Raw genomic sequence first — 22,402 nt, forward strand, 5'->3', positions numbered from 1 at the left:
TACAAGGGGTGGTTCCCCCTTACAAAAGGTGGTCCTTTCCAAGAGGTGTTCTTTTAAAATGTTTGGTCCCAACCAGACAAGTTGCAGAAAAACTGCAAGTCAAACCCGCAAGAAGACTAGTGCTCCAGCAGGGCTTGAGACTAACTTTTTAACTCACTGGTTTAATGGCTAGTGACATGTCAGATTTTACTAGCCAAAAGTAGTTTTTCACTAGTCAGATATATTGATTTCTATTAACAACAGTTGACTTTTCCAAGTTTTTCATTAGCCAAATGGCTAGTAGAAATGCTAAACCTGGTAGCCAAAACCTTAAAGTAGTTTTAGTAGCCTTTGGCTAGTTGGCTACCGTTAGTCTTGAGCCCTGTCCAGCTTGCTTGAGTAGAATGAATGCCGGTAATATTATATTTACAAGGATGTCATTAAGGGGTGTAACCCATAACACCTGTGATGGCCTGAGTTCACTTGATGTTACAGGTGAAGATGTTGATGGGTGTTCCGTTACACTTGCACACAGAATGAAATGCTACAGGTTATAACTTCAATGTAATGACTACTTTAAAATTTAATGACAGCCCTGATCGAGGAGAGCAAAGAAAATAACGAGGCAGAGAGATGATTTTACCTGAGAAACCAAAACAATTGATGTCCAAAGTGCTGATTCTTCAAAGCTCTTCTCAGTAAAAACTCCGCCAAGTCATTATCAAGATACGATTCATACTTCAGAACCTGTAGATATGACAACAACAGATAGATGTCAAAAGCTTTGTACTGTTCACCTACACAAAACCAGAAGAGAGTCCATTATAGATACACCCCACTTCTGTCTGCTTGACAATGCCATGTTATTGGTACATGTAAGTCAAATCAGGATGTCAATTCACTAGGATCAAGTGAATTCAGCTAAGTTCAAATTCATTTATTTAACAACTACAGATAAGGTTGTCTTCTCACCTGGACTAGCTGAAGAAGGTATTGTGAAATTTCCCTGTCACTGCAAAAATAAATTTTAAATTTTAAACAGGCAAAAATGAACACTGACAATAATTACAACACATGACAAAGGTATGTGTAAAGCCAAGTGGCCCATACATATAATTTCATGTTATTTGTGAACTACAATCTTATATAATTATTATATATTATTATATAAGGTAATTTTTATTTATTTGTGTACCATTTTATTTATCCACTTTGTATTTTTGTTTTTATAATTTTTTCTTGAAAATATTAGCTAACACTAGCACTAGCTACTCAGATAATCTGGCAGATCCAGGAATTTTTGATTGGAGGGGTCCAAACTTTGATTCAAAAAACACTGTCGAAATTTTTGCACCAAATTAATTTTTCAAGGATACATTTGTGAGATCAGACTAATTTATGTGGGCGAGAGTTGTGCAGGCCTGTCATTCTGACTACCGGTACTTGTTTTTGCAGGATTGTATCACTGTCAATGCACAAATTTCAGTGTCAAGCAAGTTTTAGGTCTGATAGGAGGCTCGGGATCCGCTACTGTATGTCACTACGGGATGGAAAAGTACTGGCATAGTTCAAGGATAATAAATAGAAAGACCTACCCCATGTTTTCAATACACTGCACAGCAATCTTCCTGACTTCTTGGTCAGCGTATGTGTAATCCAACAGTTCTAAAGCCTGCTCTGGCTCTAGCCTGGGCCATGTTTGAAGCAGAATTTGCATCTGAAAACATAAAGTAATTAATGTCAGTTATATACGGGTACGTTTTGTCTATTAGTAAAAGAAAATAAGCCTTCCTCACACATTGCTAAAACCCACAAAAGAAAGCACAGAGAGTTTGAATTTGAATTTGAAGTTGAAGTTCGGATGCAGGGACCATTCAACAAAGAATAACAGGGTTGGATTAACTAAAATTTCAGAGCACTCGCTATCTGGGTGAGTGACCTTCAAATATTTGCACTTGCCCAGATCAGTTTCCTCCATAAAAAAAGGAAAAATTAGCCCCCTCCCCCCCCCCCACGAATAATAAAATGTACAACTTAAATTTTTAAGCACGTTTGATACTCACCGTGCCACCGTAGTGGTCATGACGATAGAGACTGCAATTTATTTTCTTATATGAAGTCACCAAAAATAGACCTTACTCCACTCATGACAATAAAAACGCGAGCAGTTGAAACACAGTTTAATCTGATTTGTATTCCCAAATACCTGTAGTTTGCAAGCAAATAGCTTTGATGTTGGTAAGCTATTGGCTTATGGACAGTGTAGATTTTTTTTTAAAGTGGAAAGTAAAAGTCCCACATATTTTGAATACTACATGTACCATATTTTCTCAAATAAACGCCCCCGGCGTTTATTTCAAACTTGGCTTCGTGAACCCGCGGCATTTATTTGAAGCCGGCGTTTAATCAGGGCCCGGCGTTTATTAACGGACTGCAATTTTCTACCAATTTTTCAGATTGATTTATTGTTACCGATCTTCGGGACCAAGGGGCAGTTTGTCAAGGCGGGACGATTTTTTCCTTCGTTCTTCCACGAAAAAGTGTCCCTGTGTATCCATATGTGATTATTTCTCAAAGGTGCACTATTACGGATTGGATAGTTTATGTTGCAATCGAGATTCGTGACAAACAGAATATATTTACTTATTAGCTTGACCTCAAATAAACGCCGGGACCTCGAACAAACGCCCCCGGCGTTTATTTTAAAACTAGCAATTTTGACCCGGCGTTTATACGAGGCCGGCGTTTAATAGGGGTCCGGTGTTTAATCGAGAAAATACGGTATATTGAAAATTGTACTCGCCAAACCGGGTAAGTGATCCGTGATTTGTACTCGCCCGGCAGTTTTCACACTCGCCTGGGCAAGTGGGTGAGCGCTAATTTTCAACCCTGGAATAAAACTACTTAGCTTGTCTGCTGCGGGATCTCTTGTTAAGAAATGCTCGCACCAGACGTCACTCTAAGTGTTAAAACCAAGATTGAACATACCGAAGCAACATCTTCCTTGCTGTTCCACTTCACGCAGCACAACAGTTTAGCTAGAGCATGTGGAAAATGTTCTCGACAGTCAATTCTGTAACAACAATGATATACATTGTTACTTTTAATTAATTTAAAACCACGTCAAAAGTACAGATAAAACAACTATAAACCCGCAAGCAATCATAGCAGCCAGACAGAAAACTTGCAGTCTAAATTGACACATATCTTGTGATGCAAGTACAAACTTTACATTTTATAATATGGAACTTGCTGTTCCTAAAGAGAGTGATTGTTCTAGAATCCTAGCTGAGTTGAATATAAAACAAAGTCATGTGCATTTTTTGCTACAGGGAAATGATCAAATTCAAGAAGACAAACCTCCGCTCCCAAACCAGCTCCTTTTCTTGTTCAAAGATTGGGGCCAAAGGCTCACGGTCTACAATCTCCCTTAGCTGTTCAACTATTGATTCATCTCCCTTTTTCTGTATTAACGATAAAAAAAAATTGCTGATTAAAATAAAGATAAAGTCTGCATCACGCCAAGTGCTAATTATCCTGGCTTTAGCATTAGGCCTCTAGCAGGACTTTTTACTCAGGACTCCTGGATGGGATGCTAGTCCATCGCAAGGTTACTCCCCACCCCCGGCATTAATTTACTGGTATGTATGTATAAACCTGGGTTGAGAGAGGCACTATGAGAGTTATTAAAGTGTTTTGATGAGGACACAGCACAGTGAACCCCCCCTGGGGGGGGGCACCCAGTATATTTTTGGGTGGGGGTGTGCCGCTGGGAATTTGAAGCCCTTACCCTATACCAGACCATGTTCAGCTGATTTTTGCAACCCTATACTAGACTAGACACTGAAAATCCCTACCCTATCCCAGACTTGCATTTTGTTAGAACTGTATCATTATCAGTGTTTTAATGGAAAACCATCTGTGAACAACGATGCCGCGATGATTTTATTTACGTTTAGGAAAGCCTCTTTCTCTTCCGAGTTTCTGGACTATTTTCGTCATACCGTCGATCGGTTTCCCGGCAAATGCTACCCTTTTCTAGACCAAAACTCTCTGATTTCTATACCCTATCCCAGACTAAACTGCTTGAAAACCATACCCTTCACAGCGGCACATACCTATATAGCTCATGTATGGGAGTGCCCCCCCCCCCCCCCCCGGGGTGAACCCAGTCAGAGTTCAAACTTGGACTGCTCAATCTGGAGTCCTGAAAAAACAGAATGTTTTATTGCTGGTCCAATACCTTTATGTATTAACCAATACTTTTTAAGTATTGGACCAGGTAACATTTCTACTGCAGCCAGCAGCTCTTTTTCAATTGTGAACTAAAAGTTATGCAGTTAGTAATAAATCCCTTATTTACCAACCTTGCTCAGGACCAAAATGGAAGAATAATGGAGCTTTGTTTTTTCTTTACTGACATCCCTGCACTTGACCCATACTGTCAAGACAATACTGTTGAAATTCTCTCAGTATTGCAATTGCATTCTTGCTTGGTTGGCTAAAGTCTGCATTAGAGCCTGGTGGCTCATTAGGCTAGAGCTTATCCCAATTTCCTTAGCATGAAGCAACTAGGAACTCATATTCTTACTCACCCCCTGGATGGGATGCTAGTCCATTGCAGGGTCAACCCCAGAATTAAATTTGCTGGCACCCATTTATATACACCTGGTTGGAGAGAGGCACTATGAGAGTAATTAAAAGTGTCTTGCTCGAGAACACAACACAATGACCCCAACTAGGGCTTGAACCTGGACTGCATGATATGGAGTCCAGCAGACTAACCATTAGGCCACCACACCTTTATTTCATGTGCCTCAGGTTAAGAAGATATTTAAAATACTCACAAAACTTTTGGCATCTGTGACTCTTGCAGCGAGATCAGCAATCTGTGCAGCACACACATGCAACAAAAAACACGCCTCATTTTTCATGTGTGTAATCCTGAAGATAACTCCCAAAGACTTGGTGTAGAGGGAGAGGGAATATATCACATGTCATGGAAAATAAAATGACTCTTTCACATACAATTCACGACAAAATATACCATAATATTGACACTTCATGCCTCATGGAAATAAAAAAAATGTGTTTTGGAAAAAAATGCAGCTATCATGGAAATCACAATATTTTGCCCAACCTTGTCCAATAGTAATTATTAGAATTATATATTAGAATTACTTTGAAACGTGATTGGTAGAAAGCATTCAGTCAATATACAGTAGCATGTGAACTTTGACACGACTTATCATGTCAAGTTCAAAGTCAACCTAGTTTCCAATCCCCTTGTCCATGTAGTGCTGTCAAACTTTTGAAAATGTGGCTGAGCAATTCGCCTCTGTTTCCGAAGAGGAACTGAAAGTTTTGATCGAGAATAAAGATTCTAAAAACACCACGAGAACAACAAAAACGTGTCAAAATTCTGAGTGATTATTTGAGGGAGAACAACCTGGAAGAGCCACAAGATAAAACCGCTTTGGCCAATGTTCTGACAATGTTTTACCCCGGTGCTAGAAAAAGTGATGGCAAATAAATTTGTTCAAAAATGTATAATAAAACAATTATTACCGGTAAATTTGGTTTGCGCATAATATCGTGAATTATTATACATTGGTGTCACCAGCTTGATTTTGATTGGCTATAAGCACGCAGCTAATTCTTGCTTGCTGTTTCTCTTACGTCATACCTACAGACATTAGATTTTACATATGTAGAAGTGACGTCATACCTACAGACAATAGTTTTATGCATGCAGAAGTGACGAAAGGTTGTAAGCTTATAAAAGTATATTTTGTGCGCGCTCTTGTCTTTACAAGTGCAGCTCAGGAATGTGCATAATAAAACAATTATTGGATTCGGTTTTCGCATGATAGCGATAATTATCAAGGCCTCAGTTTCTGTTATCCGCCTCAGCCTTCGGCTTCGGCAGATAATAGAAACTTTGGCCTTGATAATTATCGCTATCATGCTCAACCTCATCCAATAATTGTTAATTATCAAAACCTCATGTCTGTGTTATCTGCTGAAGCCCTTTGTTTTAATAATTCACAATATCATGCTCAACCTCATCTAATAATTGCTTGTTGCTAAATGTTTGGATCAGCTGACATCAGGACAGTCAAATCCAGAATATAAACTGTAACCCAAATGCCACATACAGAAGACACTTGTCTAAAACTTCCTACCGTATCAAATGATGGATATACAACGGCATGGCAGTAACTTGGAAACTCAATGTTGAGTGATACAGAGGTAGCAGTGTTGATGTTGGACACTACAGTGCCAACTGGATTGAGTTCAAGATCTGTCACTCTTTCAGGTACAGGCCACGCAAAGAGCTTTAAAGGACCCTGCCGTAACTTGCCCTGATAATCAAACAGGGTTGTGTTGACCCATGCGATGGGACTTGTTTCCTTAAAAGATCAATAAAACAGTCTTTAATTGATTCAAAAATTAATTGATTAAAAAAAACATTTGGACAGCTATGATCTTCACAATTTGAAAAATCAAAAAGCTGAAGATTAAAAGCTGCAAAGCGTCAGCCATCAAAAATTCCAAAATATAATGCAAATTCTATCAGCTTTTGTGGCCAAATATTTTTTGCTACCACTTCTGGTATTGTCTAAAACAGAGAAAGACTGAAAACATGACTACATGATCTTCTTTCCCATCAAAATATTCTATTCAGTGAAGATTATGCCATCAATTAACTTACTTTGTATATTACCAATACTTGAACAGTTGAATTTTTGACAATGTGAATGCTGATGAAATCAACTACTGGTGAGCCATGCCCAGGGGGGGTACTCCGGCTTGAAAATGACGGGGATGATCGAATGGAGGCAAAACTCAGGACCCAAAAAAATCCCTCAGTCTTCCGACAATACCCAAAAAAATCCCTGGACCAAAACTAACTCCCAAAAAAATCCCTTGTCAAATTACCCCTAAATTGCCAGAAGGGCAATAATATAACACAAAGAAAATCATAAAAAAATGAACGCTCATGTTTGTTTATTCATCATACCATAAATACGCCAAGGCCGCGCCAAGGCACATTAAGTTCGTTTTTAATAACCAACAAAATCCCCTATTTAAATCAAGTCACCCAAAAAAATACTTGCCAAATTTTCCTACCCAAAAAAATCCCGGAATCGAAAATTTCAAACCCAAAAAAATCCTTCGATCATCCCCGTCACTTACAAACCGGAGTACCCCCCTGGGGAGCCATGCAGCCCATACTGCCAGAGCTTCTCCTGGTTTTGGTAGCATTAAACGACTAGGAATATTTCTACTGGACCCCCTGAATGGGATGCTAGTCGATCGCAGGGTACAACCGCCCTCTTCCCCAGCATTATGTCGCCAGTACCCATTTATACAGTAGAGAGGCACTATGAGAGTGAAGCGTCTAGCCCACACAATGACCCTGGCAAGGGCTTGTACCCATTTTGCTTGATCCAGAGTCCAGCGCACAAACTATAAGGCCACCGCGCCCCTAGGTAATTTATAGAACAAAACAGATATTGTTACTAACAGTAATATATAAAATTTGTCACCTTTTTCTTTTTCTTTGTGGTATAAATAACAAGACAGAGACGAGCCATACGAGGAATGTCAACCACATTTAAATCATAGTCCAAGTACTGATTCCAGGTTGGATTTAATCCACTCTCTGGACTTGTGCTTGTAATGTCACACAGTGCGTCTCCACCATGGTAAATACCTGCTCGGACACAAACCTGAACAAACGTGAACAGGTAACATATTAGCAATAATATCAAGTCATTGCATTTAACAGAAATATAACTCCTCCACTTCTGCTTTTAAAGGAACTATGTCACAGGGATTTTAAAGATTTTTGGTGAAAACTATTCTGAAATTAGTGGTAGAAGACTTAACCCATAATAAACATTTGAACATGTAAAGGAGGATATAACCTTAATTTGCGGGTAGAAATGAAACTACGGCTAGAAATATCTATGTTTTGAAGACACACAGATACAACTTGAAAGTTTAGCCTAATTTTTTCAAGTTGTAATCCATTTCCATCCAAGCCATCCGAAACCAAAAACACTTGTTAAGAGTGCTCAAATATAGCAATTGTTAATAAAAATGAACCATTCTTTTTGGGTTTTCTACATCATGACAGCACTACAAATTTTGGCTGTTCCAAAACCTCTTATAATCTGTAGCGAAGCTCCTTTAAATACACTGTACTAAGCTGTTAACAATCATTGCAAGTGTAGCCTATAAGGAAATAAAAAAAAAGATTGTTCTTGACAGTGCACTATCTGTGTTATAAAAAAATAGAGTCTTACAAAATGTGCAAGGCAGCGAGACGTGTGAGGCAAGTCGGTGAGGCATGTGAGACAAGGCATCCAAGGCAGAAATCCCTACTTCAAATAAAAAAGGCTAACCACAAGCTACCTAAGCAAACTGAAGGCTAACTAGAGTGCTACTTAGGCTAACTGGAGTGCCATTTAGGCTTAACGGTATGGATCGCACACCTGGCTGCCTCACACAACCCAAAATAGATTTCATACCTTCATTGAATCATCAGCATTTACATTAGCTGCAGAAACAATCTTGATTCGCAAGTGAGTCCCAATATCCCACAGTGATAAGTTTGCTAAGTGCGACTTTTGAGGAAGTGGTGGCATTGCCCTTCCTTGGCCTCTTCTACTTACTCCACTCACATCAAGTATTTCAACTTGAAGTGAGGAACGAAGGACAAGTGAAAGCATTGGCCTTTCCTTTTTAGACAAACAAGTACGAACATACTGAAACAAAACAGACAAAAAAAAACACATTACAGGGCTAGTCAAGCTTATTTTATGGCTGGTCCACTATATACCCAGTTCCATGTAAGCAATTCACAGTACATGTATGTGCTTACAGGGCTGTAGGCAGGGGGGTCTGATGGGTGCGCCCACACCCATCCATGGGCCACAAAGGTCCGCCTAACAGTGCTCGACACTAACTATTTTGGATACTAGGCAATTGGCTAGTAGGTACAAATAATCACTAGCCCACAAGGACAAGTCACTAGCCCCACCCCCCACCCCCTTAAAAAAATAAAAACAGCCAAGTTTGAATCAGCTAATCTCCTAGCACTATATTTGTTTGAGTCCACACAAGTACATCTTTCCTTCACTGAGACGCAGCAACGATGCTATCATCCAACTCGGTTGAGAATTTCTTGACCGTAGATCACACTTCTTTTTCTCTTCATGCTGTGGTCCTCTGGTGAACAATGTAAATCTGGCTCACGATTATCGGCCCTTGAAGGCGGTTTTCTTGTAGGTAAAGTGTTACAAAAGCATGAAATCATGCTCGCGCGGTCGCTTGCGCGAAAACCCCAAGATGGCCGACTTATTATGGCTCTCTCCCAGGTCCCTTTTGGGTGTCATAGAAGCGAGGACAGAGGGTCTTTTCCAAGATGGCGTCAGGTTTGCGAGTTGATCGTACGATATAAATCCATACGCGATGTAGTTTAAATTACTCAAGCTATGGAAACTAGATCCTGATGAAGGTTTCTGGGAGAAAAACTTCCCAAGTTATAGAGTTGTAGTTGATTTATTTTTCCACGAATCTTACTAGTCTATGGGCTAGTAGGAGAGTTCTTTTACTAGCCAAGCATGAAATTTTACTAGTCTTGGGCTAGTGTACTAGCGTTAGTGTCGAGCACTGCCTAACCGGGGAGTGAGGCTTAAAATGACTTGCAGAATGCAGGAAATGTGGACTAAAACAATTTGATTTTTTTAAAACTCCCCACGGGAGAATATCCCCGGACCCCCCGAGACGCTCACACCTCTGTCACTCGCAGGCACCCACCCATGCAAGATCCTGATTACGGCACTGGCATAACACCAGGGATATGACAGGCCCTGACTCCAGTCTTACTGAAATGAATTTGACTTCTAATTCTGATAATTACACAAAGTTTACGTCAGTGAAGTTATTTTATTTTGGGTATTTATAAATCAAATGCTGTCTTTCTGTGACAGGGACACTAACCTAAATCTTGGGTTAGGGGTTTGTTAGGTATTAGTTAACACCTTGTGACTCCAACTCATATCAGTCTTTACAGTTCACCACTAAATTTTCTCCAATTCTAAATGGTTTATAAACACAGCATTTCCTAGTCTACTTTGTAGTGCGCTAAGTCAGGGAAAGATTTCCTAATACATGTAGCTCCATGCGTATATGCATACAATTTTTTTTTTCATGCTATCCTTAAATTATGTAGTACTTTCCCTTTTTTTTAATCTAAATGATTAAAATAACCTATCCACCTTGTACTGTAATATATGGATGGTTTCCAAACAAGTAGGGAAATATTTTCACATATCTCCATACTTAATTATGCATGCAATTTCTTTCCTACTCTTTGCACATGAACAGCACTCATGAGTAGAAAGAGACCCCCAAAACCAAATATGCATAATTTAATATGGGATGAGCATAATTAATTAAGTTCTGAGCTATCCCGGAAATTTTGCCATATATTCTACTAAAACTTTCTCTTCTTGCCCGCTACATACCGTGTATTGCAGTAAAGGATAACCTCCCAACAAATAGCTCTCTTGTCCAACAATCTTCAAAACAAAATCCTCTGGGTTATCCAGATTCAAAACTCCCATGATCGCAGCTCGTTTCTTTAACACCAATGCCAAGAGCTTTTCTGGATACACATCTGCGGGCACGTTGAAAGTGTGCACATCCTGCAACGAGGCTCGATTGTTCTCGATGGCTACAAGGATTAGGAAACGCCTGTTTTCTATTAAATTTGATTCGATATGTGAAGGAGGGTCAGTGCTTTCTACCTCGGGAGGGTATGCGTACATCGCTCGTCCCATCCAATCAAGCTGGCGTCGTTCGCAGGCTATTCTCTCCGCGAACTGACGGTACTTTCGACGGAAATCGTCCACTTCGGTGTTTTGCATTAGATCGAATTCATACAAGCTCTTCCCGATGAGGTTGCCGATATGAGAATTGAAGAGTTTCTCTTCGTTGTCCCCTTTTCTGTGGATCAGTTTCAACAAGGGTCTAAACGGACGGACATCGATCAACTGGCGAGATTCGTCCAACAGTTCCTCCTGTTTTCCTTTCTGATTTACGCACACAAACACGTAGTTTGCTGTGTCTTTGAGCAAATTGAACAACGGATAATTGCAGGCTTCTCTCCACAATCGATCCTTGATCTCTGCCAGAGGTGCTTCGATGCGAACTTGTAGTTGAATCACGACTCCAGTTGGCAAAAAGCAATCGACATTTACCAACGAAGCGGGTTCATAATTGTCCCAGAAATTACGCCGTGATCCCGGAGGCATGTTTAATCTTGGCAAGTGGTGACTTCAAAGCCTTTGAAGCAGCTCTTGCAGTTGACGAAGAATAAAGCCGCTCATGTGCAATACATAGAACAGACAGGATTTTTTAAAGAAACCTCACGACCAACAGTGAAAGTTGTAGTCGCTGCTCATTAAACAATACGGAAATTATAATTTGGATTTGCTTCAGTTGGTTTAGGTTCATTAACATAGCGAAAGTGATTCCGTTACCGATCCGTGACATGATGTAAATAATACACCTCATTAAGGGGAGGTAGACAGGGACCGCGGAGACCATTTTGAAGTGGTAGGGCTAAAAAGCTGGCTAAGACAAGCAAACATTAGGGGTCACTTTTCCGCTATTTATCATGTGAAAATTCATAGCGGAGCTCCCGCGCGCACAGAAGGCGCGACGAGCGAAATTTTGGGGGTCGCCGCCACCCCCGCACGTACGCACGGATTAGGCCTGGGGACGAGGAGGTTTCCCGCCCGTGGCTAAAAAAAAGAAAGGAAATTACAAACAGCAAATAAAGCTCACAGGGCAAGACAAAATGTAGATAACGGGTAAAATTACTCAGCGACACTACACAGCAAAAGATCTGAGAGGCTTATTATCCAACTGCTCTATTTTGTTTGTCTTTTTTCAAGTGTGAGTGTATCGAAACCTCGATGCGCATTTACGCCAAAAGAATTTTAGCTCTCGTTCAATCGCTGCACGGTTAAATTTTAATTTTATTGGTCTCTGGTCGCATTTTTCATAGCCGTACAACGAGCAATTGACGTTACCGTATTTTCTCAATTAAACGCCCCCGGCGTTTATTTCAAACTTGGCTTGGTGAACCCGGCGTTTATTTGAAGCCGGCGTTTAATCGGGGCCAGGCGTTAATTAACGGACTGCAATTTTCTGCCAATTTTTCAGACAGATTTATTATTACAGATCACTGAAAAACCTCTTTAGGAGTGTTCAATAAAATTTTATCTTATCTTTTTTTATCTTATCTTCGAGATCAAGGGGCAGTTTGTCAAGGCGGGACGATTTTTCTTTTCGTTCTGCCCCGAAAAACTGTACCTGGGTATCCAAAGGTGATTATTTCCCAAAGGTGCATTAGTACGGATTGAATAGTTTATGTTGCAATCAAGATTTGTGACAAACAGAATATATTTACCTGTTAGCTTGACCTCAAATAAACGCCGGGACCTCGAACAAACGCCCCCGGCGTTTATTTAAAAACTTGCAATTTTGACCCGGCGTTTATATGAGGCCGGCGTTTAATCGGGGTCCGGCGTTTAATCGAGAAAATACGGTATTTTCTATCGACTGGCTGATGTGGACGTTTCAGTTCTAGATTTCATTGAAGTTATAATAAGAAAACGCGGGAAATTTGTTGCACGGTGTTTGCTGTGTAGGCTGAATGAAAACGCGAGTAAAAAGAGCGACAGAGAAAATTCTTTCTCCCAAGATGTCCTCAAAAGTCATCTATATCAGTCCATGAAATTGTGGAAAACGAAAATTGTTTACGAGGAGATCCGAAATAATTGCGAATGATATTCCTTGTGCAAGTACAGTTTGCTTGTTTCTGTTGTTTGCTGTTGAATCTGCGGCTGTCATCATCAAGAATATAATAACTTTAGCAAATGGTTGTGTTAAAACGGAGCTAAACACTACATAGATCAAGTCCGCTGAAGAAAGAGACAGGACCCTGATGCAAGCTAGCAACCTCTACTGAATTGCCGAGCCTGATTTTATGACAGAAAATTCCATGATGTTTTTACTTTCTGAACGCAGTTTCGATAGATTCCGCGTGGGCAAGGTTTAGTTTTTATCCATTTAGGTCATTTTTTAATAAATGTGGAGCTCCGCTTTTTTGGCTTGCCTATAGCTATATATTACATTATCATTTTCATGAGCCCTAAAATATCAACCCAACCAAAAAAATGGTAGGGCTATAGCCCTACCAGCCCCTCCCCCTCCGCGGTCCCTGGTAGAAAGGTAGAATATCGTCACGTTTCGGCCCAACTGAGGGCTGAAAACGTTAGTCCAGACTATTTTCAGCCCCTTGTTTTTCCTTGTTTCCGTCGGGATTTTACTACGTGAAACCATGCATACTTCCTTGGTCTTCCTGCTGAAACGGCCGCCATCTTGGTTTAATACGACGAGAGGGATCTGGGGAGAGTACCAAATCTACCATGGGAGCTGGGACTGGGTTTGAAAGAAGCGGGAAAATAATCCCCCACCCCATGCACCTGCAGGCCTGAGAGGTTACAATTCTACCCGGCCCTTGTCAACCCTTGTCTATTTATAAGAATGCGTTTTGTTGAATATCTCTCATAGAAAACGAGGTTGAACCAACAACTCAAATTGCAAGGCTTGTACCACGAAAAAGAAGAAAAGCAGGTTTTTTAATAGGCAAAGCGTCCGGCGTTGAGTGGTCCTCTGCATTTTCAATTTGTGATAGTCTTATTGTTTTAGCACACCCCCCCCCCCTCCCAAAGGATTGCACTCCAAAAACCTACAATTTTACGCATTTAGCTAAAAATTACGACCAATTTGAACAACGCGCACGCGATCGTGTTTTATCAGCCAAACAATGGAGTGTTTCTGTCGAGGAACTATTGGTCCGATAGTTGCCCCGCGGAAATTTGATATTCTTAATTACCCCGAGAAGCGAAGCTTTGAGGTCAGATATGTTAGTTTTAAGAACATCTAACTTCCAAGGGTCAATTATCACTAATCAGACCAATACTTCCCAGATAGAAACAGTCTATCGTCTTTATTCAGTTTATTGCTCACCATTAAAATTTCTGCAAGAAACCCACTTAATGCAGATCAATCAAATATTGGCTCGATTTCTACTAGAGACGGATGATCCGTCTGGACGAACTTGCATTTTAATTAGGCGAGCATTTTTTAGTTCGTCCGATAATTCGTCTGTGTATAAATACGGGCAAACAGACGGATCATCCGTCCAGACGTACTATCCGGCAAGTTCGTCTTGGCAGACGAATTACGAAGGTAGTTCGTCTGGCTGGATGATCCGTCTGTTTGCCCGTATTTATACACAGACGAATTATCGGACGAACTAAAAAATGCTCGCCTAATTAAAATGCAAGTTCGTCCACACGGATCATCCGTCTCTAGTATAAATCGAGCCAGTAGTTTACGGTCGTTTACGGCTTCGTCGCTTACCTCCGCGAAGCGAGAATCCATTTGAATTTTTTTGTCTGTAGGCTCGCTTGTTTACAAGAAAAATGCACGGACGGCTCGGGACGAGTACTATCCATCCGGGTATTTTCCTCGGACGGGCACTATAGCTCACTGCTATGGGTGATAGTGTCTCTCCGCGGATGAACACTATCGCGTCACTTGATCAATTTAAGCCAATCAGAATCGGAGAAAATAGAGGTGAACTATAATGGCTGAAGCATAGAAAACAGTGGGAATAAGCAGTTAGACTCGCTGATTTCTAATAGAACATGGCTTGCGCTGAAAAGGGCGTTTTTTTTATAAGTCCATGTGCTCTGACCTGGGGCCAAGCGTCTCAGCTGATGCCTCAGTTTGAAATTGTATATTAAATTTGAACATAAAACAGTCACACAGAAAATCATTCTTCGATTTAAGAGCCGAGACTTAAGTTTATTAGATTTAAGTTAGAGAGTAGACACTTCACAAAACGACAGATTATTTTACCAACGACGCTATTAAATTTTCTGTTTTTTTGGTGTCAAGTACGCTCGAACTTTAGAAAGTGTTCTGAGTTCTTTTGGCTAATAGCCATCACGTATGATGTATGGGAAATTGATTTGATTCAATTATCAGAATTAGTCCATGAGCCAGGACCTCAAAAATCTATTTCCGTAGCACCCCCAACCGAACAAAGTTTCATTGGTACCAAATCAAAGCTCAGGGCCTAGTGTTTTATATTCAACTTGTTTCCAGCTGTGAAAATGGAGCTTAACAAAGAAAATGAGGTGTTTGTAACATGGGGTGGGTGGGGATAAATTTGAAACATTAGATCGGTGTTATATAACAATGCTGATATCTATAACATCGTTACACCAATATTCATTAAATTTGGATGAGTTAAACAATCGATCATACTCTATAATATGAGATGCTATTTAATGAATTAGCGAACGCCATAGAGGCCGTTGCTAAGGCCTATTTAATGAATCAACGACACTTCAAATCCTGAGTTTCAGAATGAAAGTTAAATAGCTTTTTTTAATAAAAGCTGTATTAGCGCAATAAAGGTTTAAAATAGGAAGCAATGTACAAACTAAACTACTCTCCGGGTGAAGAATTTCGGAATTAGCAAGTATTTTCTTGCATTTTGAGGTATTTAATACCTTAGCAACCATTTGTTTACATGCAAACCTTTCTGTACAGTATGCACACTGTCAAGCACACTGCACGGTTATATCCAGCAAGTACAGCGGTTATGAAATAAATGTAGTGAAATACATTGTGCTAGAATGATATGTGGTCGTTTTTGTACCAGTTATGTCATTATGGCAAAGATTGCCAGGCAAGGTCATTGAAAACGTTGTTCTTTAATACCATTCGCAATGGTGAGTATACTGTACTTCACGAATAGCTGGTATATCAACTTCACAAACCCATCTCAGTTTTGTGTTCATATATGTTCCTAAACTCATTGAAAATCCACGAAACATGAAGAAATAAGGAAACTGTTAAAAATATGGGGAACCGCTAACACATTCCTATTCAAACAAAACGACAGCTTCTATTTACAGAAATGATGGTAAATACAAAATGCTATTGATAATGCCTGCAATGGCTCTAATCATTCTTTTAGACTCAAAATGTAATAATAATAATGATAATGATAACAGTAATAGTAGTAATAGTAATAATAATAATAATGATAACAATAATAATAATAATAATAATAATAATTAATTAAAATTAAATAAAAACTTTATTAACCAATTTCTAAAAGAATTACAATGATTTGACTATTCGAATAAGAACTTTATATATAAACATATTATTTACATAATAATAAAAACAGTGTCTTTAAAAATGTAGAAAAATAGTAAAAGCGACTTCGAGAGCAATAATAAAAGAAGAACTATATATTAAAAAAAAATTATTCGATCTAAATTGCAGTACGAGAATTCTCTACTTGAAAGTCCATATCATAAATGTCAATGTTCCTGTTTCTCTTTACAGTTCTTGATCCCCTTAGGCAGATTAAGGCGGATCGGAGGATCGCAAATGAGACTTTTAATCTGATCCAAGACACCGTTGTTGCGTAATCCTCCCCTTTCTTTGCGGCGATTAATTCTGCAAGCCTACTGTGATACCTCTTGCACTCCTCGCCCATTCCTCCGGTGGATGTAAACACCAATGGAGTGAAAGTTCCCTGTTCTACTTGAAGAACCCTGTCTGCGTAAGCCCTCTTCTTCTCATTCTCATAATAATAATAATAATAATAATAATAATAATAATAATAATAATAATAATAATAATAATAATAATAATAATAATAATAACAATAACAATACCAATAAAAATGATAACAATAATTATAACTAAAACACATTTAAACAAGATTACTGCATCATTTTTTAAGAAAAAACTACTATCAATGCAGGTCCTGAAAAGAAAAATATCTAACAATATGTATAAAGAATCACAGTATTTGAAAAAAAAAAACATAAAAAAGAAAATTTCAAACTTTCCAATGGAGCAATGGTGTCGCAAATTCTAAAAAATGTGTTTTTCTACACATAGTAATTCTAGGTATTAACTAATTAAAAGTCAGTATCTTTGGGTTCGCTCTTATCCCCGTCTATGTCCTCCTTGCTTGACCAGTTGGTGCAACTACTGTCCTCGCAAAGACATGCATCTCTGCAAAGCATACCACTTCTTGTCCAGGATCAGCGCCGACTCCGGCACTGTACCTTGCAGCCACAACAAACCAGCTCCATCACCGCCTCAGGTGCTAGAGCTTGGTCTGTCTAATCAATATTCAGTTCCTGGTCCTTTTATATATCATCCGTTACCAACTGTATTATGGGCTGTCGGGTTTGCCTCCAAAGCATTTCTCCAAATATAAGCCTGTAAGGTTGCTGTATATGTTTCTTGAGGGCAGACATTCAGTGGCGGGAGGTGGTGCGACTGTAATTCTTCATTTTGCAGAAAAAGTGGTATCTAACTTGATTAACATCTTTCCCTACCTTTCCATACAAAAAGCACACAAGTTCTTCAACATCTGCTGCATGTTCGTCCCTCACATGTACATTATCGTGACCAAGGGGACAAACTAGTTCTCGTAGTTTGTTATTTCCTTAACTAGCTTAAAAGCTTTCATTTTCCGTTTGCCGGAGAAGGCACCAACCGAATCGCAGCCAGTCAGTGCATGAAGGCCTGGAAGCACTTTGCATACTATTTCCGCTAACTGATTGCAAACACTGAAAATGTCCATGATTCGAGAATGATTCTGAGTCCTACTAACAATGGCAATTCTTGCTGGGCTGTTTGTTTGATGATGGCTTGCCAGCACTTTTACGTCTGCATCAGAAGAGTAAATACTCAATTGTCGATGACCATTGTGAATGCATCCAGAACGTGCAAAAACATCCCAGTTCTTCCTGCTCGGTATAAAGCTCTGGGAGTGCCGTTGACAACACACGACCATCGCTTTCCGTAAGTTTTGTACCCAAGGAGCCATCTGTGACGTACACAACACGTCCTTCTAGCTTGTGAGAATATGAATGTCTTGCTCATTCACAAGCAAGGAAATGAAGCAGGCAAGTCTTCCCAGTGCTCAGAAATGTCTTCCGGCCATTGTCGTGAGCAATTCAACGTTGCTGTGAGCTACTAAACTCCACAGTCTGTCCATCCCGACTGCGCTTGCTTCTTTCAGCATTTGTGATTAAAATTACAGGGTATTGATGCCCGGCTGATAGCACTATATGCACTGAAATTGTCTGGCACATGTGTCATTGCCTGGATCACAGCCATGGCATCAATGATAACAAAGGTAGAAAGTACTGAAGAGGGCAATACAGGAACATTTTTATCCAGCAGCTTAGTCAAAACGGCTTTGTTTGTCTTTGCCAGCGGTGATCCATTAAGTGCTGCTAAAGACCAAGGTAGTTGGTGTACAAACAAGTCTCTGATATACCTTGCGATTCCCATCTGGAATCTGACCAATAACAAGAAGTCTGGCGATGAGATTTCTGTCTGCCTTGAGAATTACATCCCTGCCACCTGTCTCCGCGGCTTTGGATTTCACTGCATTTGTAAACGTTTACAGCTTCAGTTTGGTGAGGGTGTCGAGGGTGGCATTTGTCAGGATTTGTTACCAAGATACTAGGTTGACAGATGCGCTTTTGCACGGGCTCATTGGTCACTTCTCGTGTGCTGCTGGTTAAGAGGAGAGTTTCACTTTTTTCTATCAGCTCTTGTCGCGTGGTCTTTATTTGTGCATGGCCAATAGCACCTCTTGTGATATCCTCCCTTAGGACCTTCGCTCTAACATCCTTCCATTACTCTAAACACTCCATCTTTCCTGATTTGCACAGGTTTAAAATGACTTCTATATGTCTTATTGTTAGAGATACACAGATTGCCATTAACATTTCTAACGTGGCAAAGGCATTTACCTTACTGAGTTTGGTTTACTACCATTGACTGATCGAGCACGTTTTCCTTGAGGAATATTTAGTTCAGTCATTACTGTGTACAACAGTAGAGCCACTGTGCAGCAGGCAATATGGTTCAAGACGCTACATTATACATACAAAATATTCAAAGCTTATAAACAACAGCAAAGGCACTCGAAACCCTCGAAATGAAACACACAGTCAAGAAAATGATACTCGAACATTGTGCAAATGGCATGCACTATTGATGCTGCAAAAATTGTGTTATCTTATTCAAATATAACCAGCAATAACCTAATTAGATAATTACATAATAATAGTATTGATAATTAGTATACGTACCAACCACAGAAACCACAGATACAGAATAATGTAAAAAAAACATTGGGAACTTTTGCAATCGTAATTCTCTGTTTATAATATACAATATAACATTTTACTATACTTGACAGTCACCCATGAAAAATGAGTTTTGAAGATCATGCTCTCGTTTTACTTTTTTAATCGTGCGATTGATTACAAAATCAGCGAATTGGCTGATTTTGGGGATGTTCTCAGAAAACCCAAGGAACAGCCACATGACAACCAAGTTACTGGCATCGTATATAAAGTGGAATGCAAATCGTGTCCTTTTGTATACTTTGGTGAAAGTCAAATATCCTGGAACTCTCGAGGGGCAGAGCACTACCCTGGCACTCGTGGCAATAATGAGTCTAAGAAGAATAAAATAAACTTTCAAGAGGAGGCTCCCCTCACATGACGTCGTTTTCAGAGAGGTCCTCAAATAAAACTAATTACCAGGTTAAAAATCAAGTCTGCCATAAAACAGCACTCGGAGACCACTGGACATGACATTCATCCAAACTTTGTAGAAATACTGGAACGAGGCGTTTGCAGCCGAAACAAAAGTTTATTTTTAAAATCTTTGCATTCCACTGTAAACACCGAAGCTGTTAATGAACGCCAGCCTTTCCCTAAAGCGTATTTGCCACTAATTGTATCCCTTAGGGACCGTCAAGAAGTTTTGAACTTTTAAACTTATTCTATTAGTAATTTCATTCTGAGGAATTTTAACATTTTAAAGGTAAGATACAACCATATTTTAAATTTTTATTATGACCACTGATCACCCAAACAGCAATAATTTTTGAAATACGACTATATTTCAGCTCATCGTACTACGTTTACGTCCCAGATGTTCAAAAGTCTACATGTAAACAAATGGTTGCTAAGGTACTAAATGTCTCAAAATGCAAGGAAATATTTGCTAACTGAGAGATTTTTAACTCGGGGAGAAGTTAAGTTTGTACATTTCTTCCAATTATAGCTTTCATTGCGCTATAACAACTTTTATTAAAAGCGTGTCCATTTAACTTCCATTCTGAAACTCAGGATTTGAAGTGTCATCGTTTTATTATATAAGCCTTAGCAACCGTCTCTATGGTGACAGTTAATTAATTACAAAGCATCTTATGTTAAAGAGTATGATCGATTGTTTAATCCCTCCAAGTTTAGTAAAGTTTGGTGTAATGAGATGGGAGATATGGGCCTTGTTATAATATACCGACCTGAATGTTCTAAAGTTACCCCCACCTACACCCTGATAAAAACCTCTCATTTTTTCCTTTAAGCTCCATTTTCGCGGCTGGAAACAAGTTGAATATAAAACACTGGGCCCTTAGCTTTAATTTGGTACCAAGGAAACTTTGTTCGGTTGGGGGTGCTACGAAATTGCTTTTCCAGCCACTTTTTACGAATTGGCTCATGGACTAAATGAGCTTCGTACGACCTAGCGTTGAAAGATAACGTTTCATACAAGGTATGTACCATGCCATTCTCACGGGTCGTGATGTGTTTCCATATATGAAGTTATATCCAAATTATTTCACAGGACGTGTTATTTCCATGCCGATATCATGTACGAGACTTGTGATATCCTCGCTAAATGAGCTTAAAATACCTGATATCAACTGTGCTTTTATTCCAGAAGGATTAGTCAGGTATCCCATTGTGTTAGAGCAAAAATATTCGCTTTTGATCTTTGCAGGAGAGATGATTTTAGGAAGGAGAAAAATGTTGTATTTCGTAAACAAGGGCTTCTTTGTTAACATTTAAGGTGGCCCGCGGGTATTTATGAAGTTGACAGTTCCCTTTTTTAAGCACGTTTTAAAACGGCGGGAAAACGTGAAGCGATTGCTTAGATTTTTTAGAATCTGAAAGAATAATCCTTAAATTATATAAAATCATAAATTTTGTGGCGATCAAACGCGATTTGTTTAAGCTGTGAGCGATTTTCGGAAGCCTTTCTTTTTTTTTAACAAAATGCGATTATTTTTAAAATGCCACGGTGAATTTTTTTTGTTATTACCTCAAAACGCTGCCAAACAGTTAAAGTTTACTCGCAACAAGTTACCGAGGATAATCCAATTCGTAGCTTTCGTAGGTTTCGCTCGTTCGATCGTGGCTTCGCCACTCAATCAACGATCGCAGCTTCGCCGCTCTTTGTCGCCGCAAAAAAAAAAAATGGACCCTCAAGAGGAGATTTTATAGCAGTCTCCCTATATCGACGGATCAATCGATAGCTTCTAAAATCCATTGTTCCCCTTTTTCGGTTTTAAACTGTTCTAATGTAAGACCGGGATGTACGAGAAACACATTGTTTGCAAAGCTTCCTTAACCAGCTACTATTTTAGCTCTTTTTGTTGTGCATGTTTCCTTTTCACATTTCAATAACACTACATTGTGGGAGAGGTTATAGCCCTCCATTCCTTCTGGGTTCCCCCCCCCCCCCCCCCCGCCTCCATTCTAAAATATTTTAAATGTGTCGTTTTTAATACTCGATGGAGAGGAGAAACTTGAGTTGAAAAGCTGTTTTATTTTATTTTTCACTCAATTAGAATATGTAACAGGACTACGTTTTTTCCAATTTGGGACTTACCCGTAAGCCGAGCCAAGTTTTAAATCCAATTGATTATTTCTCAGATTTGTTAGGTTACGTAGTCGTATTACAATTTACGTGTTAATCACATTATACAGGGGAATAAGTTTTGCCCATTTCGGGAAATAATTGGATAGTTGCTCGAATGGGCTTTAAAACTAGCAATAAAATTATGTCAAAAATTGTAACAGGATTGCATTTGCTCATAGCACGCAGGATAACCCTGCAAAAATTTCGTTGATTCGGGAGTAGCGGTTGTTAGATTTCTTTGAGGTTCACAAAAAAAATTTGCCCCATTTACACGTGCACGCGCTAAAAAATCGGCACAGCACGGCAAATTTTTGGCACCGTGACCAAACCATTTCGGCACGGCACTACCTTTTTACACGACCAAAACAAGAAGGTTTTTCCTGCTAAGCACGGTTCCAATTTTTATATCGGCACCCCTAAAAAATTGGGCACTGGTGCCACATAACATTTGGAACCGGCACGTTTACACGTCGATAATTGGGAGTGCCGTGCC

General features: G+C 39.5%; 1 protein-coding gene and 1 pseudogene across 2 annotated transcripts in view; both read right to left on the reverse strand.

The window, feature by feature from the left end:
• LOC144658105 (phosphatidylinositol 4,5-bisphosphate 3-kinase catalytic subunit beta isoform-like) overlaps nt 1-11,577 on the reverse strand; it is a 31,575-nt gene extending 19,998 nt beyond the window's left edge. The window contains exons 1-10 of one of the 2 annotated variants that reach the window (XM_078518436.1): nt 10,521-11,577; nt 8,520-8,756; nt 7,533-7,715; nt 6,165-6,392; nt 4,827-4,868; nt 3,340-3,443; nt 2,968-3,052; nt 1,575-1,696; nt 952-991; nt 623-726 (exon numbers count right to left, since the gene is read on the reverse strand). In XM_078518436.1, the coding sequence (XP_078374562.1) occupies nt 623-726; nt 952-991; nt 1,575-1,696; nt 2,968-3,052; nt 3,340-3,443; nt 4,827-4,868; nt 6,165-6,392; nt 7,533-7,715; nt 8,520-8,756; nt 10,521-11,309 (1,934 nt within the window). In that variant the 5' untranslated portion in view covers nt 11,310-11,577. The remainder of the gene's footprint in view (nt 1-622; nt 727-951; nt 992-1,574; nt 1,697-2,967; nt 3,053-3,339; nt 3,444-4,826; nt 4,869-6,164; nt 6,393-7,532; nt 7,716-8,519; nt 8,757-10,520) is intronic. The other variant, XM_078518437.1, reaches the window with a different exon arrangement.
• Nucleotides 1-22,402, reverse strand: part of LOC144657986 (uncharacterized) — a 522,126-nt pseudogene that overhangs the window by 285,105 nt on the left and 214,619 nt on the right.

The sequence above is a fragment of the Oculina patagonica genome, chromosome 6, assembly GCF_052425735.1.
Source record: "Oculina patagonica isolate OP01 chromosome 6, crgOcupat, whole genome shotgun sequence".
Classification (NCBI taxonomy): Eukaryota; Metazoa; Cnidaria; class Anthozoa; order Scleractinia; family Oculinidae; genus Oculina; species Oculina patagonica.